This window comes from Osmerus mordax, chromosome 4 (genome assembly GCF_038355195.1).
Source record: "Osmerus mordax isolate fOsmMor3 chromosome 4, fOsmMor3.pri, whole genome shotgun sequence".
In the NCBI taxonomy this organism is placed as follows: Eukaryota; Metazoa; Chordata; class Actinopteri; order Osmeriformes; family Osmeridae; genus Osmerus; species Osmerus mordax.
Window position 1 is genome coordinate 3,375,446 of NC_090053.1, and position 13,580 is coordinate 3,389,025.

The window sequence follows — 13,580 nt, forward strand, 5'->3', positions numbered from 1 at the left end:
CTGCTGCTGGTTCAGACAGGGGCTATGAACTGGAACAGGACCTGGTGCTGGGAGAATGGAGGGGTGCGGGTGTGGATCGTAATGCTGTGTGTGTGTGTGTGTGTGTGTATGTGTGTGTGTGTGTGTGTGTGTGGATCAGCAGTGGAGCAGTTGGCAACTTGCTGAAGTGTGTCTGGCTGGTGTTTGATGAGGTCACACACACTGGTCCCTTTACTGACATTGTGTGGGTCTTCTGCCAGTCATCTGCACTGTTATGCTATACACACACACACACACACACATAGAGAGAAGAGTCAGTGGAGACATCAGAAAAATTACTTATTTTGTTGGCAGGCAAGGAAGCCAGTGAATCTTCTTAGCTCAGATCTCCTTATTGTTTATGTGGCAGCAGCTTCATCCTGCCTGCCTGTCTGCCTGTCTGTCTGCCTGTCTGCCTGTGTCTGCTTGTCTGTTTGCCTGTCTGTCTGTCTGTCTGCCTGCCTGTGTCTGTTTGCCTGTCTGCCTGTCTGCCTGTCTGTCTGTCTGTCTGTCTGCCTGTGTCTGCCTGTCTGTCTGTCTGCCTGTGTCTGTCTGTCTGTCTGCCTGTCTGTTTGCCTGTCTGTCTGAGCCTACACTAGTCTGCCTGTCTGTCTGCCTGAGCCTACAATAGTCTGTCTGTCTGTCTGTCTGCCTGTCTGAGCCTCTGTGTTGTCTCTGTCAGGGAAACTTTACTGTGTGCTTCTTTGACTTTGCCCACCCAGGGTTATTGAAACCCCCCTCCATGTTTTTCCAGCAGCAGCTGCTAATTGCGTTTTGACTGATTATTGTTATGAGGCTGTAAATCACCAACCAATGATATACAGGAGAGAGATAGAGGGAGAAGTATAGAGAGAGGGACAGGGGGCAGATTGAAAGAGAATAAAAAAGGAGTACAGAAAGAGAGAGTGGAGAGCAAGATAAAACCAGAGGAAACTCAGAGTTTCTGGTCGTGGATACTGATTATATTATGATATTGAAGTACAGTGAATAGTGATTCCGATCCAGATATCACACACACGTGCGTGCACACACACACACACGCACAGATACACATGTGCGTCCACACACACACACACACAACAGACAGCGGAATCACCTGGTCCTGTCCCTGAGCAGCAGTTTACCAGCACACCCGCCAGCACGATGGGCCCCAGCCCCCCCTGCACCTAGCTGGAGACAGAGACCCGCCCCCCAGAGGCCTGGCCCCCAGAGGCCTGGCCCCCAGAGGCCTGGCCCCCAGAGGCCTGGCCCCCCAGAGGCCTGGCCCCCAGAGGCCTGGCCCCCCAGAGGCCTGGCCCCCAGAGGCCTGGCCCCCAGAGGCCTGGCCCCCCAGAGGCCTGGCCCCCAGAGGCCTGGCCCCCAGAGGCCTGGCCCCCCAGAGGCCTGGCCCCCAGAGGCCTGGCCCCCAGAGGCCTGGCCCCCCAGAGGCCTGGCCCCCAGAGGCCTGGCCCCCAGAGGCCTGGCCCCTGGAGGCCTCCTGTGGGGCCCTGACACCAGCCTGACACCAGATGCTCCAGGGTGTCGTCCTGTCTGAGGACCTGACGGAGGGTCTCACCCAGATGGCAAGACATGAAATGTATGTCCCAACACCAGGGCTCAACTAGAGTTAAGGGATGCATATTACACACACACACACACACACACACGGGTACTCACAGGAAGTTGACACAGCCGGTTCCGGGCGGCGGGGCGATCCAGACGAAGCTGAAGCTGGAGGAGGCCTGGTGGCTGACGTGAGACGCCACCACACTGCACACAAACTGGGTCCCAAACTGGCGCTCCGGCAACACGCCTGACGGAGGGGGGAGGGAGGGAGGGAGGGAGGGAGGGAAGGGAGGGAGGGAGGGAGGGAGGGAGGGAGGGAGGGAGGGAGGGAGGGAGGGAGGGAGGGAGGGAGGGAGGGAGGGAGGGATGGAGGGGAGAGAGAAAGATCGATAAATAGACAAAGAAAGAGAGAGGAGGGAGGGAGAGAGGGAGGGAGAGAAGGAGAAAGTTATCGTAAGTTATACCACGTGAACAAGAGACCACTCTAACCCTTGTTCTTCATACAGTACAAACACACAGCTGTTGGGCTTCCTTCAGCCAGACAGCCATCCTGACCAGCTCTGGGTGAGAGAGAGATGGACTGGCCCAAGGCCTTGGGGTGTGGAGCTAGAGACAGGTGGAACTGTGTGATGTATGGCCCCTCCGTCAGAGCAGGGGGACAGTAATCAACGTCGCGCCGGTCCCTCATCCCTGCATCGCTGCCTGTCACCCTCCCTCCCTCTCTCCCATCCTTCCTCCTCAATCCCTCCCTCCCATCCTCCCTCCCTCTCCTCTGTGTGAAATTACATTGTGTAACGGCGCTCTTATTAATGGCCGCCCAGGTCCATGGATGATTTAATCAGCGGAATGATGTTATGTCACACAATCTTCCCTTCGTTAGAGCGAGGAGGCCATGAGGATCAGACAGACTCCACCTGATGTGGACGCTCAGTCACCCGCGGTCAGAGTGTGCCCTGGAGCAACTCACACACACTCAGAATACACACACACACACGTATAGGGTATTTAGAACAGCACACATAACAGGACACATACTTCTTCTGAGAGAACAGGTAACCAGGTACTGAACTCATTAACTCACAAACTCTGAGTACTTTACGCTCCAGACCAGAGTTTACTCAACTTCTCCTGGAGACTTTCCCACATGCAGTTTAAATATGGATGTCGGCCCTGTGTGTTTGTGTGTGGGCATGGGTGTGTGTGTGTTTGCGCATGCTCATCTGTGTGTGTGTGTGTGTGTGTGTGTGTGTGTGTGTGTGTGTGTGTGTGAGATTTACGAGGTGTCAGAGCAGCGGCCTATTACCCCGCCAGAGGTGGTCGGGTGTGTGTGTGCGCGCGTGTGTTGTGTAATAGCAGACCGCGAGGTACAGTAATCACCCACTAATGGCAAAGCTGTTCTCCAACAAGCCTTGCTCTCTGCTCTCTCTTTAATGGCTATGATTTACTGTTACACACCACACACAGACATGACACGCACTATCCCAGGGACAGGCACACACACACACGTCAAGGCTGTTTGTATGAGTGTGATAGATACAACACCCTCCCTTCAGTTTTAGAAGAGTGGGAGAAAAAACCTGTACACCACTCATACAGCACTTACTGTGGAAAAGCATGTTTTCACATTCCTACACACACACACACACCAACTATCATTTCCAGAACAATTCCACCACTGTCACATGCCATGCAATTACTGGACAGAGAAAGTATTAGTTTTAGCGCAAAGTGTCCAATTTGTTTTGCGCCGGGGTGGAAGAGGCGCTCCGTGTCTCTCGACACGAGGGGCCAATCAGAGACTCCCCACAGATGTGCATCATACAGGCTAGGTTGTCATTGCCACGGAAACACAAGAGAGAAAACGAGAGATGGAGGGATAGTGAGAAAGAGATGCAAAGATAGATAGAAAGAGAGAGATGGAGAGAGAGAGAGAGATAGAGAGAGAGAGCGCGCGAGAGAGAGATAAGAGAGAAGTGAGATAGAGACAGAAAAAAAGGAGGAGAGAGAGAAACATAAAGAGAGGGGGAGAGAGAGACCTAGCCCCAATGTTTGCGACCTCACACAGCCACAAGAACTGGATGGGTGGAGAGAGAAAGAGTCTGAAGAGAAAGGCCGGGCACCTCCACGGACACAATTATCACTTCCTCCTCTGTGGGGATGGATGTGGTCTACTGAACGTATAACTATATGGCCCTGAGATACAAAGACTTGGTATTTGTAGTCATATCAACACACAACATACAGAGGACTAATGGACAGAAAACTACAAACCCACAGTACATAAAGCTTGAGCCTCAAGTCTATAGAAACGTAAAGAAACTAGTGTAGGAAAATAGAGGTTTTAATGGTTTTCTTGTCAGCACGTGGCTGTGGCCTTCACAAAGGAACCACTTTAAGAGCTGACACACGCTTTCGCTTCGAGCGATGATCACCAGGAGAGCGCTCTGTGTGTGGACATGGATATCTGCCTCAGGACCAGAGACGCACTCTGTCGAATAGGGGAACGAATTGCGGAAAAATGGAGCCCCAAAAAAAGGAAGAGGCAAGAAAGTGAGAATAAATGTATGAAAGTGAAACGATCAGGAGGGAAACCTAATGTGATTGAAAGAGAGAAAGAGAGAGAGGAGAGAGAGATAGGAGGGAGAGTGAGAGAGAGGAGGGAGAGTGAGAGAGAGGAGGGAGAGTGAGATAGAGGAGGGAGAGTGAGAGGAGAGAGGGGAGAGGGAGAGGAGGGAGAGAGAGAGGAGGGAGAGTGAGAGGAGAGAGGGAGAGGAGGGAGAGAGAGAGGAGGGAGAGTGAGAGGAGAGAGGGGAGAGCGAGAGGAGGGAGAAAGAGAAGAGGGAGAAAGAGAGGAGGGAGAGAGAGAGGAGGGAGAATGAGAGAGGGGGAGAGAGAGCGGTTAGGGCAGATGAAAAGAGAGACTGTTGCACTCCAGGACACAGCAGTGGTGGGACTTGACATAGCTCTCCGAATGTTTCTTGATGATTCCCCGGTGCAAAATACACTCAGGCGCAGAAATGCTAATACGCATCACTTCCTTTCATGTACCAGAGAATAAAATCACTATTATTCAACAGGATCCAAATCCCAACTGCTCCAGTTAAGCAACAAGCTGTAGTGGAACCAGATATATATATTAAAAAAACAACAACAACAAAAAACTAATACCTACTTGATGCATTAGTCTGTCCAGGGAAATTAAGAGAGAGAGAGAGGCAGACATAGAGGGGTAAAGAGAGAAAAAGAGAGAGAGCGATGGAAAATATTGAAATGAAATGTTTCGATGTTTTGTTGAACCCTTATCAGACAGCCCACCCCTGTGTCCTTACAGTGGTCAGTGAAACAGCAGAAGGCATTATGGCTCCAGCGTTCCCTGTCTTTGTGTCTGATTCCGTTACAGGACGCGACAGACGCAACCCTTCGTCTTAACACCGCTGCCCTCCCCCACGTCGCTCTGTCTCTCCGCTGGGGCCACAATGTTCCCGAGTCTTCTAAGACCCAGTTAAGCAGCGAGCGGACCACGTCAAGTGAGTTACCAGCTAGGCCACTGAAGGTACCGTGAGCACCAAGAACCCTTGACTTGAGATGTCTGGGGATGTTACAGTGTGAGTGTGTGTGTGTGTGAGTGTGTGTGTGTGTGTGTGAGTGTGTGTGTGTGTGTGTGAGTGGGAGGGGTGGGTGGGGGGATAGGGGGTGTTTCAAATGTCAAATGGCACGACTCTAATGCCTTTAATGTTGCGTGTTAGATTTGGACCAGCAGTCGTGAGGGGGACCTCAGGGGATGGTGGGGGTGGGGGGGGGACTTCATCGCTTCCCTCCATCCCATCTTCTCCTCCACTCCTCCTCCTGTCATCCTCCTTTCACATGCAGATTGGCCACTTATGCGCTGTCGTCTGTGATTAATAGCCGGGGGGGCTGACCCTCTCCCTCCCACGCTAGTGTAAATACTAATATACAAGCATGCAGGCGTGCTAAGCTGGCAGTACGTGCCTCAGAGCACACACACTTACAGTACACACACACACACTTACAGTACACACACTTACAGTACACACACACACACACAAATCTACCTCTCTCCCACAGGCTCAATGTACAGACCAGAGGCCAGGGTCCTGGAAATGGGTGTGTCTGAGGTGGAGGTGGGCGGGGCAGGGTGGAGGTGGGGCGTGCCATCACCGGGGGAACACTGACATACCCATATTCATTGATGTCGCCGTGATTACGGTGGATGTATAGGGTGTGTCAGAGGGATGGAAGTAGAGGGCCAGTTAGGGACAATGGGATCCTTCTTGTCTTCAATCAGTACAGAGTCTGCTTCTACACTCCAACTGGGCTCTGCTCAACAGTCTGTAGAATGACCCACCCTCTCCCTTTCTCACACTTCTCTCTCGCTCAATCTCTGCCTTTTTCTCACTCAGAGTAACAGTCGAATATTAAAGAGAGAGAGAGAGAGCGAGAGAGAGAGAGAGGGGGGGGGGAGAGAGAGAGAGGGAGAGAAGGAGAGGAAGGGAGAGAAAAGGAGAGAGAGCGAGGGAGAGAAGGAGCGGGAGGGAGAGACAGAACGAGAGAGAGAGAGTGAGAGAAAGAGAGGGAGAGAGAGAGATCCTCCACAGACAGATGGGTGATCAGTGGCGTTGCTTGGCACCCAGCGCCCAGTGAAGTGCCACAGCGTGCCAGGCTCAGGACATTATGGGGGGGGGGGGGGGGGGGGGGGTGGCACAGCCTGTGGGCAGACATGGGTCCCGCTCAGCCTGAGGAAGGCATTCACCAAACATCCTTCACCCTTTATAGACATCATTAGACATCTGGTGGGTATCAAAAAGATATCATCACACTCCTGTACCGACCCCAAGACTGTCCTTCAAACTGGTACTGGGAAATGAAGCCTGAACAGTTTGTCTACGTAATAGCAGGACACAAAGACACACAGATGTTCTAGTGAGCAGCAGAGAGTTTAAAACCACACTTCTAGTGACTTTTTATCCAACAGAAATCAGCCCTCCATTCTCTATTCAGTTGTTTGCATGTCTCTAGCTAGTTCTGATCTCCTTGTGTTAAGCATTCCTTCCTAGGGGGTCTGTGTGACACACACACACACACAAACAGGAGCATTAGAATACATCTATGCATGTATGCAGTGGGTTTTGCCCCAAGTGTTTAATGAAAGCAAGGGAGTGAAACAAGGAAGTGTTCTTCTCTGGGAGGTTATTTGATTGTGTCTGTAGGGAGCATTATTCCGTAGCGATATTAATGTTAATCTCTGCAGACAATGTGCTTTTTAATTAAACGCTGGGAGGAGGGGCCTCGTTGAGATGCAGAGATCGGGGTTCGTCATGCTCATCGGTCTCCAGGACCGGAGAGGTTCAAAGGAGTTCAAAGGAGTAATAGGGTACTCACCCTATTAGGCTGTACAGTTGTCAAAACACAACCAAGGCACTCCATGAAATTTGGTGGTGGGGTGAGGGGGGGGGGGGGCTATACATTCATATTTCATGTGATTGTTTTGCAACCATGACATCATCCCATCAGGGCATGAGACATGCCATTACCATGAGTGTGTGAGACTTCTGATCTGCCATAGGTTGCGGATAATACTGCTGTCAAGCAGCAGACCCCAGTAGCAGGACACACAATGGCCGCCCTAAATGATACATCAAACCCAGGCCTGACAGACAGACTGGGGGGTGCTGAATGCTACAGTACACTGTGTCATTGTGTGAGGGGTGTTTGCATGGAGATGGTCTCCCCGTCGCTATCCTGTCCTCCGGTCTGCAGAGACCACAGCAGGACCCAGGGACAGGGCGAACCGCACTCCATGCCCGCCATTGGCCGAGATGGGCCTCCATCCCAGTGCCTGCCAATCACTCCGCCATGGCGACGGGCTGGCATCGCCATGGGGATGGTGGGAGTGGAGGAAGCTGTGTGGTAGTATGGGTGGTGGTGGATGCCAGTAGCAGGGGGGGGGGGGGTTAAGATACAATGTGGGGACAATGAAGACGGATGCAAATTTGCCAGACGAATGAAGGAGTGTTCAGCTGGCACTAAAGGGCACCTGGATGTGTGTGTGTGTGTGAGAGAGAGAAATAAATAAATTGAAATGTAGGCAAGATAATGTATATGTTTATGCATATCAATGTGCACAGTGCACAGTGCGTGCAATTGCTTGTGCTTCTGAGCAATGTTGTTGTGTCTAGCATGCATGCCGAGACAGCAGACAACTTAGACCACATGTATACATTCACGGAACAATGCCTCTTTCATTCAGGCATCCATTCTATGTCACACCATCCATCATCCATCATCCATAACCTCCTGAGGATACGGCCGGCCACACACACGCTCACACACACACACACTTACACACACAGACACACACACACACACATTGTAAGAGCCAGTGAGTAAGCTCACTGCCAGTGAGTAAACCAGAGAGCAAAAAGCAGACATGGAGTCAATGGTCTGTTTCTAACCGGCAGACAATACTGTATTTAGACACACATGGTAATGTACACACTCACACACATTCTCCCAGATTGGTTAGCGGTGTATAACTGTCTGTTTCTTGGATGGTCTGTCCTATAGATAACATGTAGCGTATACGGGCACTCATGGCTACTAGCTAACCAACCACTGGCCTGCATGATAAAGGAGTCTTGCCATTGGAGTCAAGCCACTTCTCTCCCCGGAACCATCCGGTCACAACGGAAATAAATGCTCAGAAATGTAAATTGTGTGTCTGGAGCCCCACCCACAGGGATAGATGACAGGTCTCTACATCCAACAGATCTCCTTAAAGCTCTAGTCAGAGTACACACACACACACACACACATTGGGAACCAGACCAATATGGGCCATTGAGCCTTAAGACCCCCCCCCCCCCACACACACACACACACACACACACACCCACGCCCACACACAGTCAGAGAGGACTCAACACTCTCTGACTCTGTACACATAATAAAGATCCACATCCTTTGGGCATTTTTTAAGAAAGGCAATAACACAGTGGTGTACTGTTGTTGCTGTGATGAATGGCCTCATGCAACCCTTTCATGAGGAATGAGAGAGAGAGAGACCCTACTGGAGTAAGGCTCTCTCCATCTGGGGTTTCTGGAGCAGGAGCCAGACCGGGGGACCAGCCAGGACCGAGCCCCAGGACCAGCTCACCACGCTGGGTGGCAAAGTCACCGAGTACCCCCCCATTCCTTATCGCCTTTCTCGGGAGTCTTCCATCACTCCATGCCTCCATCCAGCCATCTATCCCTCCCTCACCTCCCTCTATCTATTCCTCCCTCCCTCCCTCCACCCCTCCGTCCGTCTATCCCACGGGGGCGTTGCCTGGTGTTGGTGTGTCAGTGTGGAGGGCGTATGCACGCCACAGCCCTCCCGCAAGGCGCCGGGGCTAATTTGATTTTTAATCCGACGAGACTCCTCGGCTAATGGTTTGAGTTCTGGATTAATTAATCTGATTTGACTTGTGCTAATTTTTGCGCCCGCTCCCCTGCTACCCACCCGTCACACAGCAGACAACCCCCCCTGGAGGGGCGGGTGGGCTAGTCGGCCAGGCGATGACACACTTGTGGAGAACGGGGAGACGGAGACAGGAATCGACAGGTGAGGAGACACAGGCAAGCCCGGGAAGTGTGTGTGTGTGTGTGCATACTGCATGTGCTTGTATGTGTGTCCATATTTGTGTGCGTACTGAATGTGTGTGTGTGTGTGTGTGTGCGGTAGGGTTGGAGCAGAGCCCCGTTTGACAGGATGGCGCTGGGAGGCAGTGAAATAATCACAACAGCAACAGCCCGGTTCTCATAAGGAGGCCGTGAAACGGAGAAGGTCAGCAAGCCTTCTCTCCTCCCCCAGATTTGGGTCAGAGGAGACCCAAAGCTCGATCACCGAAACTTCGAGAAAACTGGGCCAGCCAGCCACGCTGTACTGTACAATCTGACCCTTTTCCTCTGCAAAGCTTTTAGACAGCGGAAGGTCAGAACCTACGGACCCAGAGGAACCCTGGCACTTTTCACTGTGTTTCTAATGGTATTTTTTTTTACAGGGAAATTTAAAAATACATTCAGAGTGCATCCTGGAGAGTTTAGAGAACCCTTTCGCCCGCTTTAGAGACTATCTGCCGAACCTCCACCGTCCAACCCCCCTCACACACACAGGTGCACACACCATGCAGTAGAGGCACACACACACACACACACACACACTCTATGCGCGCTCTCTGTCTCTCAAGGTAGAGTAATTTGGAAGTAGGCAGTGATGCCCTTCACACTGGAAAGCAACAAAGGAATGCCAGTACAAAGGCAGTGTCCCCTCCAGCAGGGTGAAATGATGCAAACCTTCTACTCTTCGCAGAAATGTGTCAAACGCAACTTTCTCTCTCTCTCCCCCTATTCCTGGCTCTTTCTCTCTCACGCTGTTCCTCTCTCCTCCTCTCTCCCTCTCTCCCACCCTCTTTTTTCTTCTGAATTGCTCTCTTTCTGTCTCCCTGCCTCTCTCTCTCTCTCTCTCTCTCTCTCTCTCTCTCTCTCTCGCAGGCCCGTGCGTCTCTGTGGCACGGCAGCATCTTCTCTGTGGAGAGAAAGCGAGTGCTGTAGAGGCAGGAGGGAGCACATGGCAGGAACAGCCCACGCCTTCTGCTTGGTGCTGCATGCTAACCACCAGGCAGGCAAGAACACATCTCCTCTCACCCTGCTTTCAAACCCCCTCATCTGAGGCCTCGCTGTACAGTCGCTCCACACCCTCTCCTCTCTCTCCTCTCCTCCCGCTCTCTTTCTCTCTTTTATGTCGAGTACAGTAGAAGCCGGGGGGGTGGGTGGTTCGGAACAACACTGAGCACACACCAATGCACACACACACCGACGCACACACACACCGACGCACTGAAGCGCGCACACACACACACAGCGAAGCACACACGCACACAACTAGAGGCACAGTAGCTCTGGGAGTTTGCAGGAGGGGCTAGGTCCTCCTGGAGAACTACATACAGAGTGAACCTGAAGCCCCATCTGTCAAAGCTGCAGTCTGTCAACATGGCACCTGTAGGGCGCATGCGAGGGTTAGGGAATGGAAGCACACAGACAAAGCTAGATAGTTATACATTCTACATGATTTAATTTCATCCTTTCGTGCTTGGCGAGTATTTTAGTATGTGTGAGTGAGAGAGAGAGAGAGAGAGAGAGAGAGAGAGACAGAGAAGAGAGAGAGAGAGAGAGATGAGAGAGAGAGAGAGAGAGAGAGAGAGAGAGAGAGAGAGAGAGAGAGAGAGAGAGAGAAGAGCGAGAGAGAGAGAGAGAGAGAGAGAGAGAGAGAGAGGGAAAGAGAGAGAGACAGAGAAGAGAGAGAGAGAGAGAGATGAGAGAGAGAGAGAGTGAGAGAGAGAGAGAGAGAGAGAGAGAGAGAGAGAGAGAGAGAGAGAGAGAGAGAGAGAGAGAGAGAGAGAGAGAGAGAAAGAATATGCATGGAGAAATATGTGATTACCCGGAGGAACGCTCCCCTGGACACTGAGAGAACCCAAATGCTGAGCCACCTGTTAGTGGCCCTGTGGCATTATGGGATTGAAGGAGAATGGGGGGGCGGAGGAGGGGTGGTAGCAGACGAGAGGCAGAAGATGCCCAATCTGGGCCTGGGATGGCTTGCCAATGACACCGTTCATTTTGTCAGGCTACTCATCTAGCGAGCCAGTCCGCCAGCTAGCCGGCCAATCAGTCAACGAACAAGTTAGCTAGCTAGTTAGCGAGCCTAATCAGCGAGCTAGTTAGCGAGCCTAATCAGCGAGCCACCTAGCTAGCAGGTTAGTGAGCCAATTAGCAAGCCAGTTTGCAAACTAGCGCTGATGTAGTACCCAGCTAATGCCGTGCCGTGCCACCCCCCCTCCCCGCCCCGTACATACACAAACCGCTCCTGACAACTCATTTCATCCTCACCCCTGCTAATGAATTCATCACAGCAATGATCAGACCTCAGGCTCCCTGCTCATCCTCCCATCTCAGTCCCTTGAGGAGAGGAGGAGTAATGATGGAGGGAGAGAGAGAAGGAGAGGAGAGGAGGGGAAGAAAGGAGAGGGTGGGGTCTCGTAGCTGGTGGTCGAGGCTGATGTTGTGACACTCTGGACGGAGAGGTGCCCTTGACGGAGCGCGTGCTGACGGGAGTCGGCACTGTTCAAGGTTGGCGTGCTCGCAGAGAGTGGTGGATGGGCGGTGGGGTTGAGCAGATGAGCATCCTGGATGAGAAGATCAGTGTGATAGTGTGTGCATGTCGGTGGAATGTGAATGTGCTGTGCTCCAATCTGTCTGTGCGAGCGTGTGTATGTACGTGTGTGTATGTGTGCTTGTGTGAGGGTGTGTGTGTGTGTGTGTGTGTGTGTGGGAGTGTAAGCGGCGCAGTCAGGGAGCTGTCAGCCCAGAGTCAGGGAGCAGGCTGATCACAGAGCAGCAGTGGGTTTGAAGTCTCACAGGGACCGACAGCTCCTCTCCACATGGGAACCAGTTACCTTTCCTCTTCCCCCCCACCCCACCCCACCCTCCATCCCCTCCCCGAACCCCCCCCATTCCCCCCTCAAACTCCGCGCCCCCACCCTCCCTCCCACCACTTTGCTATTTATCCTCTCTGCATCTTCTACCTTTGTTTCTAGCCCTGTGTTCTGGAGGTGTGTGTGTGTGTGTGTGTGTGTGTGTGTGTGAGGTGTGTGCATGTGTGCTCTCTACCAGAGCTGTGTTTGCGGGGTGAAAAAAAGAACAGGAAGTGGACAACTCAGGGCAGCGTAACTTGGGACACAGAACTGAGTGTGTGTGTGTGTGCTAATAACACAGAACTGAGAGTGTGTGTGTGCTAATAACACAGAACTGAGTGTGTGTGTGTCTGCTAATAACACAGAACTGAGTGTGTGTGTGTGTGCTAATAACACAGAACTGAGAGTGTGTGTGTGTGAGCTAATAACATGAGGAGCTGCTGTCTCAAATCCACTGTCATCCTGACTGACGTTGAATCCGACTCTGTGACAAGACGACACTGACAGCTCACCTTCAGCCCTGACAATGACGAGTGCGTGTGTGCGTGTGTGTGACTCTGTTTGCGTGCCACCCCTGGCCCTTCATCCACAGGTCAAGGTACTGTGTGATTTTTCAATCTTTAATCAGTGTGTGTGGGAGCGTGGGTCCATTTGTCATGGCGACAGCGCTGAGGCTGTGTGTCCCTGTCACTAAGCTGACCTCTCAGTCACCAGACGTACCAGGGACGAGACGGAACGGATATGATCATCTCTCGTGCCGCAAACACGTAGAAATATGTAAATGAACGATGAAATAAACAGACCGAAAAAGAGCCATCCATCACTGCCCCGGGTTCTCTACGACTCAGCATCGTCATGGCGACACCAATCGCACGCGTCGTCGTGGAGACTGATGAAGCACTTCTTTCATCTCCCTAAACGCTCTCTCTTTCCATGACTTCCTCTCTCACTCTTTCGCAGTCTTTGAATAATGCCAGAGCTCTGTCTCCTTTTCATACCTCAGAATCCCCCGCGTACATCCACTCGCTCTCCTAAATCATCCCTCCGTCTCTCTCTCCTCCTTCTCCCTCTTGCGCCTGCCCTTCGCCCCTCCTCTCAGTCTGCTTCAAGTTCTTGACATTACTTGTCTCCTTTTATACTTCTCCCTCCCTCTCTCCCTCTCTCCCTCTCCTCTCTCTCTCTCTCTCTCTCTCTCTCTCTCTCTCTCTCTCTGTCATGCCTAAAGCCTTGTCTTAATTAACGGGATAACTCGGTACAGAAAGTGTTTTTCTTTTCTGGTTTGAACAGATAATTGCATGTCTGGAAAACATTTAGGATGTATTTGAAAAGAACTACAAATCAGTCTCAGTGTGACGTTTGGTTTTGACTCCTTTCCATTCCCTGTGGGGTCTCTATGTGGTGAATCAACAGTGCTATGTTTATGATCCATAAGAGGACCTCTACTAGAAGAAACCCAAAGCAAATGAATGATGAACACAAATTAAAATATCG

At 51.8% G+C, this 13,580-nt stretch overlaps 1 protein-coding gene across 1 annotated transcript in view; it reads right to left on the minus strand.

Annotated features, from left to right (window-relative positions):
- reln (reelin) overlaps nucleotides 1-13,580 on the minus strand; it is an 85,683-nt gene that overhangs the window by 46,075 nt on the left and 26,028 nt on the right. The window contains 1 exon segment of the mRNA XM_067234163.1: nucleotides 1,675-1,810. Within this exon segment, the coding sequence (XP_067090264.1) occupies nucleotides 1,675-1,810 (136 nt within the window).